This window comes from Bubalus bubalis, chromosome 6 (assembly GCF_019923935.1).
Source record: "Bubalus bubalis isolate 160015118507 breed Murrah chromosome 6, NDDB_SH_1, whole genome shotgun sequence".
NCBI lineage: Eukaryota > Metazoa > Chordata > Mammalia > Artiodactyla > Bovidae > Bubalus > Bubalus bubalis.
In genome coordinates, this window is record NC_059162.1 from 116,802,720 (window position 1) to 116,819,519 (window position 16,800).

The 16,800-nt window shown below is 45.5% G+C and overlaps 1 protein-coding gene across 50 annotated transcripts in view; it reads left to right on the forward strand.

Moving 5' to 3' along the window:
* The window catches only part of LRRFIP1 (LRR binding FLII interacting protein 1), a 161,590-nt gene that overhangs the window by 100,200 nt on the left and 44,590 nt on the right, over positions 1-16,800 (forward strand). For 9 of the 50 annotated variants that reach the window (XM_025289251.3, XM_025289209.3, XM_025289226.3 and 6 more), the window contains 7 exons: positions 1,609-1,653; positions 2,274-2,324; positions 5,409-5,447; positions 9,081-9,140; positions 12,144-12,206; positions 14,944-15,021; positions 16,382-16,426. The exons of 5 other annotated variants lie outside the window; for them this stretch is intronic. In XM_025289251.3, coding sequence (XP_025145036.3) covers positions 1,609-1,653; positions 2,274-2,324; positions 5,409-5,447; positions 9,081-9,140; positions 12,144-12,206; positions 14,944-15,021; positions 16,382-16,426 — 381 coding nt within the window. The remainder of the gene's footprint in view (positions 1-1,608; positions 1,654-2,273; positions 2,325-5,408; positions 5,448-9,080; positions 9,141-12,143; positions 12,207-14,943; positions 15,022-16,381; positions 16,427-16,800) is intronic. 36 more of the 50 variants (XM_025289238.3, XM_025289242.3, XM_025289244.3 and 33 more) reach the window with 17 other exon arrangements.

Genomic DNA, 16,800 nt, shown 5'->3' on the forward strand with positions numbered 1-16,800 from the left:
ATATGATTTTTCAAAGCTTGAAACGGTTTGTGATTTCATTCTCCCACACTGTAATTGCATAGCTAGAACCTGGCTGCCCCCTAATTTAATACTGAGAGGCTGCCTTCCGGGGATGTTTGCATCTGGTCTGCTTGTTTACAGCCCCTGTGAAGGCTGCTTAGAAAAGGTCTGGCCAGGCGTCTGGTGAGGTGGCTGGCTCCTGGAGCCCCCCAGGCTAGCATGGGGGGTCTCCACCCCATCTCCTTTCAGCAGGATCCCCCCTGGCCTGCCCACCACCCCCCGCCCCCACCGCCCCCTCTCCTTTTAGCAGGATCCCCCCTGGGGACACTCAGGCTGGACCAGGGCCCCCCAGTGTGAGAACCTTCCTGTGACCAGCCGGCCTAGCCAGCAGCTCTAGCCAGAAGCCAGAGGAAGCATTGTGCTGTGTGGTCTCCATTCCCAATTGCAGTCAGCGGCCCGGCCACTCTCCTTCCGACCTTTATCCTTCACTGCTGGGCCCTGCTCACCTCGTGCACTGTCCCTGAGAAACCATGGTTCTCGGGGGAGAAAATTCCTTTAGCTTCTCACCCTGTTTCCTGGCACAACTTATCTGTCCTTTGTCATTTAAGAGCTGGCCTGCCCTTCACGATACCACCCCCCGTCCTTACAAGCCTTTCGGGTGGAGATGTTGCCCCACAGTGGGAGGCTCTGGAAGGGGGGTGAGCTCTGAGGGCCGTCCACTGGTCATCAGTTCACCCCCGAGTGCCCCCCACCTCTCCTTGTCCTTGTCACCTTGCTTGCTGGCCTCACAGACATCATCGCATCCTTCCAGCCTTTGAGAACCAGGCCAGTATGCAGCTGTCCCATTAAATGTCCCTTATACATAAAATGATCCAAGGAAATAGAAAATTACCTACATCTTAGAGATCTGTGTATAATATGAAAGAAAACAGCTGTTGAAATACAAAGAGCACACAATTCCTCTATTTAAACAATTAACTTCAACCTCTGTTATGTGTAAACCATCATTTTAACGCTTATACGGCATAGGTATAAATTTAACAAATCTTAAGACACAGTTAAAAGAGGTGTCAGTGTTTTATATGCCACTGAGAAAGAAAATGCTAATTATAATTGTGAGCAGCTTTGATTATAAGGTATGCCTCGACTTCAGAGAAGTCCAGATGCAAAATGAAACATCTTAGGATGCAGTGAAGATAGTAGATAGGGTGGCGTCCGCGTTGGATCTCTTGCAGAAACGGTTTCTTCTCTGATTCCTGAACAGAAGTGAGTAGGTTTTAAATGTCAAAAGTAGGTTGATTTAAATGCACCAGATTCGATTAGGGAAAAAAAAAAAAAAAAAGAGCCTGCTTTTCACCGAACACATGCTTGTTTTTAAAGCCAGAATGAAACATCCCAATGATTTGTGTGCTCAAGTTCCAGCCTCCACCCCCACCTGCTTTAGAAGAAAACATTTTCCCCCAGTGGTTTAATTGAGGCCTTTAAGCAAAGTAAATATTTGTTTGACATTTATATCAGAAATACTGTATTGAGACGCGGTTGGACGGTCTTAGGGCTTCTCCTGTCTGCCTCTAACCTTTCTGTGCTGTCTCCTCATTGCTTTGGTAGGAAGACAGTGAACGCTACTCTCACAGATCCAGAAGAAACACGTCGGTCAGTACTGCCTTCCTCCGTTACCTCAGCGTTTCGGCTCAAGTCTGCTTGGCTGTTCTAGTGGCTGGAATAACGTTAATTATCTCTCTATCCACCCACCTATCTATAAGTATATATATCTGTCTACAGATCTGTGTCTCTATCTATATCTAAGAAATTAACACTGATACAATTACCGATACAAAGACTGTGAACTCAGCTTTTAGCATTTTGACTTGACTTTGGTGAGAGGAAACTTTGAAAATTTCCTCAGTATTTATGAATGTTTTAACGAGTATTAATATGTTCATTACAGTTTTAGTGCTTTCTTTGCTGTTGAATACTCATGAATAATTTGCAGTCGTGTGCATGAAGCTATATATTTGTACATAACCAGCGAAGTGAACAACACCACTTTAATGAAGTTAATGTAAAGCCATGTTATCCAGAAACAGTCCTGTGATACTTTGCACAAGCAGAGCCCTTTTGGGGAGCACACAGGTTCATGGGCACTGAGATTCTCAGAGGGGCCTGACCTGCCCCCCGGCCATGTGTCAGGTCAGCCGCTCTCCTCTGAGAGCTGGGCGTCTCATGTCTGTTACCATATCTCCTCACGGTTGTTTCCGTCTTTCTTTCACTAGGCGTCTGATGAAGATGAGCGCATGTCAGTGGGTAGCCGTGGAAGCCTGAGGGTCAGTAACCAGGATGGTTGGGTTTGCATGGTACAGTCTGCGTCCGTGGTCCGTGTCCTCCCACCCCTGCGTTCAAAGTCCTCGTTCATTGTCAAGATGCTTATTTAAAATTTGTCCAACGTTGGGATGTTTCTTTATGATGCAGAGAGTTGATTGATGCATTGTGTCTTTCTCCTCAATGTGGAAGTCATCGTTTTTTCATGTTGGGTCCATGTCACCAAACTGCCCCATTTAGATCAGGTCGTCTCATTGCTAGTATGATGAGAGGAGCATGAAGACACATTCTGTCCTTACAGAAGTGCAGGCTCCCATCCAGTTGGAATCTCAGTGAAGTAACAACAAGTTAAAGTAGCTGTTATGCAGTGATGCTTTGCATGGCTCCTTGAAAGCTGCTGTGAGCTGCCTGGTAAAAAGTTGGAGCACGTTGAGTCTATCCAGCCCGGGGCCTTCGGCAGCCTTCCCTTTCATCAACTATAATGAAATCTCTGCATCACGGACAGCTTGATGGTTGATAAACAGAAATACACATCCTTCCTTAAACATTCCAAAAATCTTAATTATACTTGAAAACATGGTGTGCTTTGGGAAGTTACATAGAGAAAATGTGTTTGGCTTATTGGTTCTTCTACTCAACGAGTTAAACTCAGCATGTCATTGTCATTTGTTGATGTTCAGTCGCTCATTCGTGCCCAACTCTTTGCGACCCCATAGGCTGCAGCACGCCAGGCTTCCCTGTCCTTCACCATCTCCTAGAATTTGCTCCGACACAGAGTCAGTGTCATTTGCCACTGGGTTAAAGCTGCATCTCCCTGGTAATAATTCAGTCTCAACACAGCCTCTCATTTTACTGAAGGGCTGTATGGAGCAGAAGGCTCGCTTTTAATCACTGTGATGACTAAGTTATGATATCACTCCTAGCCTTCTTATATTCCCACTAAATGTGCATTTAATTCGGCTGTTTATAACAGAAAACTACAAAGGTGATAACAGTTCGCCTTTCTTATCCCCAAGTTCTGCATGATCCAACCAACCAGAGATTAAAAATAGTCAAGGAGAAAAATTTCCAGAGATTTGCGAAAAAGCAAAGCTTGAATTTGCCGCACTGGCAACTATTTACATAGCATTTGACATTGTATTTACAACTATTCACATAGCAAAGAGTCAGACATGACTTTGTGACTTTGCGTCTGAACGACAACAACATAGCATTTACATTGTGTTGGGTGTTGTAGGGAATCTAGAGATGATGAACGTATACAGGAGGGTGTGATGGGTTATATGCAAAAGCCAGGCAATTTTGAATTAGGAACTGGAGCATGTGCAGATGCTGGTGTCTGGGGGGGTCCTGGAACTGACCACCGCCCCCCGACAGATGCTGAAGGACGGCTGTATATTGTTGCTCTGGTGTTAGCAGTGGTCATTGTCCTTAAAGTGCCAAAAGCAGATACATGGTGACCTTGCCAGAAAGTTACAGTTTAAAAGTGAAGTCAAAGAGCTTCCTTTCTATTTGAAACTTTCTCCTTAGCCACCTACTTGTAAATTCCTCATCTGTCCTGTGACATGATTCATCCAAGAGGAAGTAAGATTCATGTAACGCAAACAGTATCAGCGTAGAACTCAGTTTACAGACTCTGTAGTCAAGGGACAGAAATCACAGCTGAGCAGACCCAGGAGGAGATCAGGTCCTTAAAACCAAGTGAAGAGGACACTTTTTTAAGGAGGAGGAGGGTGAGCATGTGAGCATGGGACTCACATGACCATTAGCCTCCACACCATGAGGAGGTCCACAAGGGAGCTTTTGATGGAAATAGAGCAAAACCTGATTATTTGGGGGCTCACATCTCTCTATCAAAACAGCGTTTTCCATCTTTGATACTCCTTGAACTTGTAGTCAAGATTTTTTATGTACTTGCATTTTTCTGGGAAAATAATCAGTTCACTTTAAGATTCTCAGAGGGTTTCCTGGCCCGCTTAAAACTATTGTACTATTCGTTACTGTTTGGCTGTTTACAGCATTTATTTCATTTTTAAGGATTTTAACCAGAAATGAGCTAAGCTTTTGTGCTGGATACCTGTCTCTGCCAAGATATCAAGTGTGTTTGTTTTAGGATATAAAATTTTAGAGGACCTCCACAGTTAGGACGCTGAGTAAGAGAGGGGAGAAAGTGGAAAGTTGGTGGTGGGTGGTGTTTGTCGTTAGCCGGGGGGGTATGTTCCCTGACGCTTTCCCATAATGCTCTTGATCTAAAGGAATAGCTTAAAGATTTTAAAGATAAAAACCACAGACCTTGAGAACCTGGATCCTGGGAATAAGAGTGCAACCTTCTTATTTTTATCAATATAGAAAAAGCCCAGAGCAATTGAGGAGGCTGCTCAGGGCCAGGGCTTTGTGAGAGCATCACCCCTCAAGCCCCTCCAGGGCCCCAAAGCTCTGGTCTCTCCAGGGTGGTAGGCGAGCAAGGCTCCCCACTGCCCCCTGAGGGCGGCTCGCCTCAGTCCATCTCTGGATAGGACCAATTTCTGCTGTTTTACATATTTTAATATTTGAAAATCTTTATAGTTTGCAAAGTTCAAAAACCATATCTTTTATCTCCTGACTTTCTCAAAACACAGGCCGTCTTCATTCCATTCACAGTGATGATAAGCCCTTAAAAATGGAAGAAATTTTTTTTCTAGTGTTTGTATGGACATCCTCAGAAAATCTGGATTTAGATATCATAAGTCTAAGTTTTCTCTATTTAAAAATTGATAGTGATGCATCTATTGACACTCTGTCTAATGTAAATGGCGGGCACTAGGTAGGGGAGGAAGCAGGATTGTTCAAACTTCTTCAGATTTCATGAATTACAGCAACATCTGCCATGGAGGTTTTATTTAATGTTAATGGATTTTATGGTGGCTGCCATGCTATTGTAACTGCGTTTGTAAATACACATGAGATCCTAGAAGTCATGAAGAAAATTAATTTTAAGATTTTCGAGATTGCTTGCTTTGTTTTATGTTTCTGTTATATTGTGCTTAGCTTTTACCTGATTGTGGACAACTCTCTTCTGTTGTTTTTCTCTTCCATCCTTCCTCCGACAGTCACAGCCTGACTTGGAGTACGGGGGCCCCTACGCCTGGGTGAGATGTGCTCTGATCCGAATAGTGTGGCCTGGCAGATAATAACCTGTGGTGTGTCCACTAATATTGTGGGTGCTTATCTAAAAAGCCAAGTTCATCTTTGTGCGAAGAGACACACGTGCCCCCCTCCAGTCCTTTCCTGGAGACTGAGGCCAGAGGGCAGGCGTGCCCGCAGCTATGCTTCCCAGAGCCTCCTTGCAGCTCTGCCCCTCCTCCGGTGTCCAGAGTCCAGGTGTGGGCACTTGACCGTCTCCCTCACCAGGCAGCCTGTGAGCACCGCTGTTTGCCAGGCAGGCTCTGGGGTAACAGCCGTGGGCACCAGATGGAAGAGACAGGGTCTTCTTGCAGGAAACCCAAAATCAGATCAAGAATTCCCAAGCCTCTACATTTCCTGTAACAGATTAAATTTAAAGTCATTTTATCTAATGAAAAATTTATTATTTCCTAATCTGTATCCTTTCAAATTAAATGTCCCAGATGGCTCTTTGGCCAGAGAGTGCTCTTTGAGAAAGACCCCAAATCCAGTAACAAAACAAAGCCTTTAAATTCAGCATTTCCCTTCTGACATCTGTCTAGAAGAGTTTCTGCAGCTTATGCTTTCTGTAAACCTATACATTTAAATTACACTCCAAGGTAGAAAAATGTAATCTCACCAGCATTAATCACACTCAGCATTAAAGTGACTCAGCACTGAAATTATATTGGATTATACACTTCTCTGCTTGAAGGATTTTTTTCCCAAAAGGATTTTGTGCTTCATTCATCCCATTGTGCTGAAAAATTATTTAGCAAACTACCATTTTTAAAATACATGTTTACCCTTAAGGTGGTAACAGGGCACAGCACAGCTCATCTGCACAGACATTTGTCCCCAGAGCCTCCCCGTGGAGCGGCTCTTCTCCACTTCAAAAACAACTGAGTGCATCGAGTGCCATTCAGAGCTTTTATTTTGCCTTTCGTTATTTGTTTCCCATCTCTGATGCCCTTGAAGGTGCTCTGTCTTCTGACTTAGTAGAAACAGATGGTCAAGTATCGGCCTGGAATGCAGGCAACCCTGGTTCAATCCTTAGGTTGGGAAGACCCCCTGGAGAAGGGACTGGCTACCCACTCCAATATTCTTTGCCTGGGAAATCCCATGGACAGAGGAGCCTGGCGGGCTACCGTCCATGGGATCACAAAGGGTCAGACATGAATAACCAACTAAACACACATATACATTAATTAAAAAAAAAAAACTATTTAATAACAGTTGCCTTTTGCATGGTCATGTGTGGAATTGGTTGGTGCTTTGACAGCACTGCATGTTATTAGATGACTAACTAGAAGTTGCCATTAGACTCGTTGGTTTTGATGGGGCATCTGTTTTTGTATCTTGCTCGTCCTTTTCCAGAAAATGCAGGTTGGTAAATGTCTCTTTACTCCGTTCTCTCTTAAGAGTAGTGCTTCCCAATGTTACTGTATGCAAGATTGACCCGAACTTAAGATGCATATTCCCAGGCCTCTGGGGATTCCAATGTCTAAGGGGCGACCAGGATGCAGGGGGTCTGTGCAGTGAAGAGAGCTGAAAAAAATTTCTGTAGAGCAAAGCTAGGTGAACATATGCCTCCTGTGGACTTTTTGTTCTAATGTCGTGACAGTTAATTTTCAACTCGCCTTATTATCCTCTTATGCCACTAAAAATGGTTCCACCGACCTGAATTCAACACAGAAAAACTACCCAAGAGGAGAAAGGTGGTGCGTTCGCTAAGAAGGTCAGAGAGATTCGCTCTAGAGATGTCAGTGAGATCTCTGTGTGGAGGATATGTTGTAGGAACACGTTCTCTGCGGCAGAATTTCATTACAACAGAGAAGTGTGGATATTCATTCCGCAAAGCTTTCCAAAGAAGGGTTTTTCCGCATTTTCATGGAAGGCCAGAGAAGACAGGGAGAACTGAAGGAGTGCCTTTGCCCTCTCAGCCCCCACCCGGCTCTGCTTCATGCTGCAGGCTAGACTGGAGAGAGAGAAGAGGAAAGGAAAAATTCACCTAAAGCAGTATGTATGTTACAAGCAATAATGGACAGCCAGAGGGTTTATATATGCAGTATGTTTTCTTCCTTATTTATTAGCAAAGTAAAAGTCACCTAAAATTGATTGATGCTAGCCTTCGATATTATATTAATTTTTTTCCAGAAACTAGTTTCTAAACAGATATCAAAGGAATAAGATTGAGATCTGAAATGTAAAGTCCTTGACATTTAAGATTATTTCAAATAATCTCATCAGGCAAGAGAAAAAAAGGAGGCTGAATAAAATGTCTGCCAACCTCCAAAGATTTTTTATTATCAAATTTATTTCAGAAATGTTTTAATGTACTCATAGTTTTAAATTTTACTTTTGAAGGATTTCTACATACTCCTTCTCATTCGGAAACCTCATATTGACTTGCTTTTGAGTTGTAACACAAGTAAATACGTAGTTTTAAAGTCAAGATTTCCTGACCCTGGCTTTATAATATCTGGAAATCCGTGTATTTATTGTTCGTCAACATCACAGCTGCAGAGTATGTCTGCCTGCCCCCACCCTTCCAACAAGGAGACATATCCTGGTCCTTCCTGTGTGCTGGGGACTTCCCCATCTGGTCAGCACATCCCTCACAGTCAGCCCTGATCTAATCACTCGTTTTAATCAAATTTAATCCCCACAAGGGCCTTGTAAAGTATTTATGACTCCGCATGTTTTCACAGCCACAGCAGTGGAAGTTCCAGTGGATGAAGTAACTTGCTTTAGGCCACATGACGGAGCTTCTGCTTGGAGTCTGGACTCACGTGTGACCCCGGGCATGTCCTTCCACTTTTAGCCGCTGCGCCTCCTTTTTCTGACTCGAGAGGTGGCTGTGTCCCTGACACCTGACAGTTCTCATCCTGAAGCAGCAGAAATTTCCTTATAGGTGAATGAGAGCAGGTGTGGAAGCCCAAGCAAACTTTGACAAGGACTTGGGAGGAAAAGGGAGACAGACACACTCTTAATCATTCTCTTTTTTTTCCTGGAGAACAAATTATGAAATACGTCCTCAGATTTCACTTTGAAAAAGTAGGAAAACTGGATGAATGAAAGCCTAATATTATAGATTAGATTTTCCATGATGAACGTTTGCATTTAATTACGAATTGAGTAGACCGCTCTCTTTGAATCTTCTGAACACAGCTTCATAATGAGCCATAGTTTTAAGCGTGTCATGCCGAACCAAGAGCTGAAAACTAGTTGACTCAGATGGAGGCATTAGCCTGCTTGGCTGGCATTCAGGCTTCTCGAAGGCTGGGATTCCCGCAGTACCACCACAAAACTGGAACACAAGTGCGACTCACTCCACGAAGACGTGGCATTGCTTCCCATCCCTGAGTGAGTGCCTTGTAGTCTCCAGGGATACTAAGAGGACAGCTTTGACCCCCGGACAGGGCTGGCTTCTCCTGAGCTGCAGCTCAGAAGCATGGAGCCAGTGGGGCGCCTGCTGGGAAATGTGCTCTGCTGGGCGTGTCCATCCGCTCCACTCCAAAAGCTCAGTCTGTACCTGGCTAATTCTTCTTTGCCAATCTGTCCCTGTCTCTTCATTTGTGTACTGATGTCAGCTTCTCTCCTTTTCTTCCTTGAAACAGACAAATGGGTATGATGGAGACTTATATGGATCACAGTCCCTGAGTAGAAGATCTGGCAGGGTTCGTATAGTAAATGTGCATGATGCAAAACTCAAACAGGTTGCTGCAAAGCCTTTTTTTAAAAGTCTGCTAAATTTAGGCTTCTTTGGTTCTTTTCTGTGTTATATAGTCCTCTTTTGTGTGTGCGCATGACAGAATGAAAGCTAATGTTTTTCAACTGGTTAATGGTCTTTGTTTTCTAACATTCTAAATGGTAGTTTAAGAGATCAATATTGAAATGGATCTCTTAGGTACTAAAAGGTTGAATTAAATATTAGCTCTCTCTTTATTTTATTGCCCTGGGTATATGTGTATGATGTGCATATGACTATATCCAGCTCTCAAATACACTTAAATTCGACATTTTCACAGTTCTCCACATTGATCCTTTGTAATTTCAAAGACACATGTACTACAGCCTGTGTTTTGCTAAACACTGCTGCTTGCGTGCTCACAGCTCTGGGCTGGGAAGCGGGACAGAAGCAGAGAGGGGCTGTACATGAGGGGAGAGGCCTTGGGATTGGTCAAGGAGGCCATTGGGAATTCAGGTGCTTGAACTGGGCACATTTGAATTTAGTTTTCCTGATCTGCTGCACATCTCTTATACATTAAATTATCTAAAATCTTCCTGTTCTTCTTGACTTCATTTATTTTCTTGTTCAGTTCAGTTCAGTCACACAGTCGTGTCCAACTCTTTGTGACCCCATGGACCACAGCACGCTAGGCCTCCCTGTCCATCACCAACTCCCAGAGTTGACTCAAACTCATGTCCATTGAGTCAGTGATGCCATCCAACCATCTCATCCTCTGTCGTCCCCTTCTTCTCCCACCTTCAATCTTTCCCAGCATCAGGGTCTTTTCGAATGAGTCAGCTCTTCGCATCACGTGGCCAAAGTATTGGAGTTTCAGCTTCAACGTCAGTCCTTCCAATGAACACTCAGGACTGTCTCCTTTAGGATGGACTGGTTGGATCTGCTTGCGTCCAAGGGACTTTTGGGGCTTCCCAGGTGGCACTAGTGGTAAAGAACCCAGCTGCCAATGCAGGAGACCTAAGAGACTCCGGTTCAATCCCGGGGTCAGGAAGACCCCCTGGAGGAGGGCGTGGCAACGCTCTTCAGTATTCTTGCCTGGAGAATCCTATATTCAGAGGAGCCTGGTGGGCTACGGTCCATAGGGTCACAAAGAGTTGGACACAAAAAAGTGAATTAACAGCAATAAATTTTGCTAGTTGTGTAAAATAGTATTTTTAAAATTTATCTTAGTTATATTTTATTAAGAAATATTATATGCACTTTTAAAAATATTTTAAGGTTCCAAAGGAGAAACGCAACACTCTCTTAGCTTTCTGAAACTAGCTGATCAGGTTTTACTGCCTTATCCCTATAAGGATTGCATCCACTTCTGTTTCATCTAGTTTTTCTCATTCCGAGCTAAAAGATCCTCCCACTTTAAAGGCCCTGTCTTCCCCTTTATGTTGCTTTTTGCACTGACAGCTTTTGGACTTTCTCGAGCTCTGTTTTCCTTTTCGGTAATAATACAGCACTCAGGAGACAGAAGCAGGTTGCAGCCATTCTGTTCTCGTGGGATGTTGACAAGTTTGCTTTGTGTGCTCAGCATCCCTGCAGGCTGTCTAGTGCTGACATCACAGGACAGGGACGCTGATGGCCCCCGACTGCTTGTCGGGGTTAAATTGACTAGTTAGTAACTTACCACCCTAGATGCGTTATTCCACGATGTTGATCACAAAGATTCATAGTTTAGAGTTGGAAGTTACTTTAGAAGTTCCTTAGTGCAACTTCTACCCAATATTACATTCTTGTCTAGAACGTCCCAAACATGTAGCTGGCAGCATGTTTCGACTGTACAGCTGGTGTCAAGCTCTGTGTTGCGTATTATCCACTTATTTAACCTTCATTTCTATATCGAAACAATAAACGTGCGCCTTGTGCTTTCATGATCAAGTAATGCCTCTAGAAATTAAATAGAAAAGAACTTGACTATCAAACTGTTCACTGCAGAGCAAAATTGAATATAAAATCGATTTAATAAATAATCAGGAAATAGAATGCCCCAAGTACCAAATAGCCTACATCTAAAGCGGCACCTTGGGCTTCCCAGGTGGCACTAATGCTAAAGAACCCGCCTGCCATGCAGGAGATGTAAGAGACCTGGGTTCAATCCCTGGGTCAGGAAGATCCCCTGGAGGAGGGCACGGCAACCCACTCCGGTGTTCTTGCCTGGAGAATCCCATGGACAGAGGAGCCTGGCGGGCAACAGTCTGTGGGGTCACCAAGAGTCTGACATGCCCGAAGCAACCAAGCCTGCATGCTTGTAACGGCCACACACACCACCTCCCCAGCCACAATCTTGGTGTGATCTTCTCTTTATAAAGTGTGTGTTGAGACCCCACAGGGCGACGGCAGGGCCCAGCCTTCTGTGGATGGTTCTCAGCTGCAAGAGTGTGCCGCTTCCCTCAGGCTCCACTCGCCTCCCTCCAAAGCCACCCTGGAGCTTTAGAGCTGAGCTGTAGCCCTCGGACGTGCTGAGCTGACCAAAGGGTGAAAACTGTGCAATAAGTGGAATTTCAGTTACTGACAAAGAGGTGTATTGGGTTGGCCAAAAAGTTCGTACTGTCTGGCAGAAAAACCCAAGTGAACTTTCTGGCCAACCCAGTAACACGGGAAGTCTAGACTAAGAGGTTATAGACAGTCCACCATGAGATTTAGTTAGTAGTTACAAATAATAATAAACAGGTACACTGAAATATAAAAAGTGAAACCCTAATGATAATAGTTAAATCACATGACGTCACTGAGACATAAACACTGGAATGTAAAACAAAGCTTAGGCCCCTAAAGGTGTCTGCTGTCACGGAGCACGTCAGTTCTCTCGCTGCCCGTCAGTCCGGGAATACTAACACTGGTCTGGCTGTGTGATCGCATAGTCGCCTCTTAACCGAGACTGGTGGTGCTTTGCAGGAGTGAGAAAGGGCCCATCACTTACACTGTCTTCTTTGCCGCTCAGAATTCCAGCTACGGCGGTGACGGCCGATTCTCCACTCTGTCATCATCCAGAGAGGACACCTTGGTTGGTTTCCCCTTAAATCTTTCCCGTCCTCGCTGCAGAAACTGTAGGTTTTGTAGCATGCGCTCTTGTATGTGTAAACTCAGCTCTCTTTCTCTTTTAATGTCTGTTCCAAGAAGTTTCATTCGGATAACTGTTAAGGTCCATTTAGGAGCAGTAATTAACATGATAGATTTAATTCAGATTTACCCCCACTATCTTGCCTTTGATTTCAGATTCGAATGTTGGAATACACATTGTGATGTCAGGCAAGGTACAGTGAAAGAAAATAGGTGGATATTTAGTAGTTAGAATTAATCAAAGGGGAAAGAAAGAAGAAGCCTTGAAATTCTTTCCTTGAGGGTTCTTGAAAGCAGACTGACCTTGCAGGGTAAATGCACACATGGAGTAATTTTACAGGAACAGACTAGACTTGAAATGAAAATCCAATCCAAATGTCTACACAGGAGCATTCCTTCCCATACTTTAAGGACACAATCAACCCTGATAGGCACATATTTCTCAATTATTGAAGAGCCCTAATGAGTAAGGCTCATTTATCCTAGGTAAGGCTTGTGTTCACTCTGCAAACATTAGGGGACTAGTTTAAGTGGGGCAGTCACAGTGCCAAGCAGGCGAGTTAGGTCCTCTGGAAGCATTTACTTCTAGAACAGAGGACAGACCCCTGTATGCGATACACTGGAGCAGAAACTAATACTGCCAGGAAGTGTTATAACACAAGGATGTCAACTGACTCTTAAAGAATACATGGGGAGGGGAAATAAATAGAAACTAACTTGGAAGAGCCGCAGCATTCTAACCATGGTCCTCACCCTGTCCTCAGCCCCCTCCCACTTTCTGCTCCTGCTGTGAGGGAGGCAGGGGCTCCAGCTCCTCCATCACCCCATCAGCTTGCCCACTTCCCAGTCCCCCACTCCTGCCCCCCAGCCCCCTCTAATGATGAATATCCATCCTTTCCTTCCCTGAGGAGGTGAATTCTGACTGAGTACAGGATCAGCTGTCAATACCCAAGGACTGGTGGGGTTTGACACCATGAATTTTTTGTGTATTGGGGGCATTTCTTAACTCATTGGGAGATTTTGCTGCCAAAAAGAGCACTTTGTCATTCAGAAAACTTAACTTTCTCCACACTTTCCAAGCTTAAATACTTTCTGTAAAATTGAAGACAATGAGAGAAATCTAATACTCGGATGTGATTTAGTCATCAAAGTTCAGCATATATCTGACTCCTTGAAACTCAGTTGAAATAACCCACATCCAAAGTGTTAAGGTCGAAAGTAGAGCTGTCCAAAAGTAAATTAATTAAATAAAAGGTTTACTCATATAAGGGGCTTCCCTGGCGGCTCAGATGGTAAAGAATCTGCCTGCCATGGGGGAGACCCGGGTTCAAACTCTGGGTCGGGAAGATCTTCTAGAGAAGGAAATGGAAACCCACTCCAGTATGCTTGCCTAGAGAATTTCATGGACAAAGGAGCCTGGTGGGTTAAAGTCCATGAGATCACAAAGAGTCGGACACAACTGAGTGACTAACATACTTACTCATATAAAAAGTAGAGCTGGCCCGTTCAAAACCCAAAACATCAGAACTTCCTGAAGGCCATGTGTCCCCCCCATGCAGCTGCCTGAGATCACATTTTACTCAGCACCCTCGGAGGCTTGCTGGTAATTCCTGTGCTCCGCAGCACGCTGGCCGGTTTGATCTGATTTCACTCCAACAATGGAAGGAATCATGTGGTGCGCAGTTCTGTCTTCAGTCCTGTAGTACTGTCTTCCCTTCTGAAGACCCTTTCTCGCCTTAGACTTGCCGGAAGCAAGCCCTGGACATGGCCGTGCAATGTCAGGTGGAGGCCTTGGGCTCTTTCTGTGACCCAGAGGGGCTGACAGGGTGGCTTCCACGAAGGGCATTCTCTCAACCTCTGGAACAGGTTTTCAGATTCATGTTAAATGTTAGAAACTTTCTACCTGCCCATCCCAGGATTCCACTCGCTTGTCCTTCAGGTCATTCTAGGGTAGTTTCTTCAAGGCACACAGATGACAGGCTCCAGTTATGGGATCCTCAAGGCCCAGTGGAATATCCTAGGGACCATCAGTCTGTTTCAACAGCATCACTTCATCCCCTTCAAGCACTGCCCTGGGTTTGTACCATCAGGAGAATACTGCTGACGTGGGGATCAGAAACCGCTGGCACCCTTGTCAAGGATCTTTCCTTTTGGATAGAACGCTTTGGATAGAAACTATTCATCTATCTAGTAATATTCCCCAGAAATGTTGTATAGACTGCTGGCCTCAGAACTGTACCACTGAGTCAGTCATGTCTTCTGTGAGTGCTGAGCACGTGTAGCATGTCCATACCTAACCAAGGACTCCAAGCTGCAGATCGTCTCCAACTGGCTGCATAGAACGGAGATTACTGTCTCTGTAAACTCCTGATTTTGAGTTTTTCCCACCAAATGTTAGAGTTTGCATTAAAAAGACCTTCAGAGCCGCTAGGGCCTAGCTGTCGGCTCAGAGTGATGAGCTCTGCCTTTGCCTGTGCATAGACTCTGAAGTCCTGACTTGGTCCCATGGCACAGCTCTGTCATCTCACTGAACTGTCTCTGTGTTCTCCCCTCTCTCTCGCTTGCACATCCTTTCCTGATTTTGTTGCGGAAGCCGGTTTTGTGTGCCTTGATGATGCTTTTGAGATGGAATGAAGCTGTAAGCTTTTTCCCCACCTCCAGCCCGTTTTCTCTGATTCCAGGGACTTTCCTGCTCAGACCTCGGGCTTCGCCGTCGTGGCCTGGCTCCCAAACCCCTGTCTGTCCAGAATGGAAACCGGGTCTGTTCTGCTTTTTACCTCACTCTTCCCTCTTCTCCCTTCTGTTGACTTTAATTCTGAGTGAATGGACACGGACGCTTCAACCTCTTCGTGTGACATCCGAGGAGCCGAGCTGAGTAGTGTGTTTCCACTGGCCTAACTGCTGAAGACTTTTCTCAAACCATTTAAAACATTATCAAAAATAATTTAAGACCTTACTTTTTTTTTTAAAGAAGCTTAGGAAAAAGGAGGATCTACTAAATGTATATTTTCAAGAGCTCTAGTCCAAAAAATTGGTCTCTTGGGTCTCTCCTCCTTTTCCAGCAATTGTTCCCCATTTAGGGTTTCCTTTGTTTTTTTAAAAAAAAACATTTTTCTCTTGTAAATGTGTCCAGGAAGCAATTTGGAAGGTTTCTGTGCATAATCGGACTCCTCCGTCCCGGATAGTGGGGAGAGCGGCCTTATTTCTCTGGCTGGCTCCCGGCCGTGTTTCCTGTTTGTACAAGGCTGGCCGAGATGCTCGGCATTTTCAGCCCCAGGTACAGGAGGCCGGTGCTCTGAGAGGAAGTCGGAGTCAGGGCCCTAGGAATGGATCACGTCACGGAGGTTGAGCTGCCCTGTCCTCGCATCGCCGTGTTCCCTGAGTGATTGCTCCCCAGTCCTGCACATCCCCTAACCCACCGCTGGCCCCGAGCCTCGGGCTCTCCTGGTCCTTTCTGCCTGCAAACGGGTCAGCATGCTCTTCTGAGCCGAGGCTCAGGCCACACCAGCACACCGCCTTGTGTGTACCCCGCGGACTTTGTCTCTGCTGCGGGTGTGGGCTCCCCTGTGACAAGGACGTGCCCCCACCCCAACCCCGGAGCAGCTGAGAGCTTCCCAGCTCCTTCTGTATCTTGGAGACCGTCATTCGGATCCTCCAACACAAAGAAGCAGGTTCCTCCCGCCACACCGCTCCTCCTCCGGGGACGTCTGTGTATCAAACGCCCCGACGTGCTTTCTTCCCCTGGGACTTTGAGTTGCGGGGTTGGGGCTCTTGTGGGTGCCGTTGACCTTGTCACCATTCTGTCTCCTTCCCTGACCCTTTCTTCCAGGAATGCCTGAAAAGAAGTGACGAAAAAATAGCCATAGTTTCAAAGGTTCTGAGGGAAGTTTACTATTTTTAAAGCCAGAAATTCTCTCCTATTTATTTTCCTTGTAAATGTGGATTTCCCTCTGTCAGATTTACTGAAAGCAGGGTACCTCCTGGGACTCTCTTCCTTCTGACGGTTGTACAGTCGCTTGGCTGTGATGATCACTGGAAACATCATGACGACCTTGTCACTATTATCTGTTGCTGTTTTTTCAAGGGTTTAAAAACCTGCCATTTGCTTTCATCCTCCAGCCCTCCTACCTGTACAGCGCTGCCCGGCCGGCGGGGAGTAACCTGGTGCGTGTTTCCCCCACCCTGGCCCTTTTGCCGCCCCCTTGGCCTCTCCCAGACCCCACCCAGTCCCGCTTAAGCGCCCCCGCCCCCCCAACTCCGCACCCTCACCGCGCATGCACACCCCACCCGTGCCGAGCGCCTGCTCTGAGTGCCTCAGACTGACCTGTTTGCCTCCCTTCCGAGGGTGACTCACTCCTTTACTCGGAGCTTACACTCAGAGCTTTACACGGAGCCCCCACTGTCCAGATCTGGAATTTATTTCTCTTGACAGGTGGCAATAGCTGGGGAAGACACGTGTCTGCATAGGATGGTTAGGCATGAAAAAATCATTGGCAACGTTTACTTAATCAGTGGGCAAAAACAAAGCTCTTTATTCC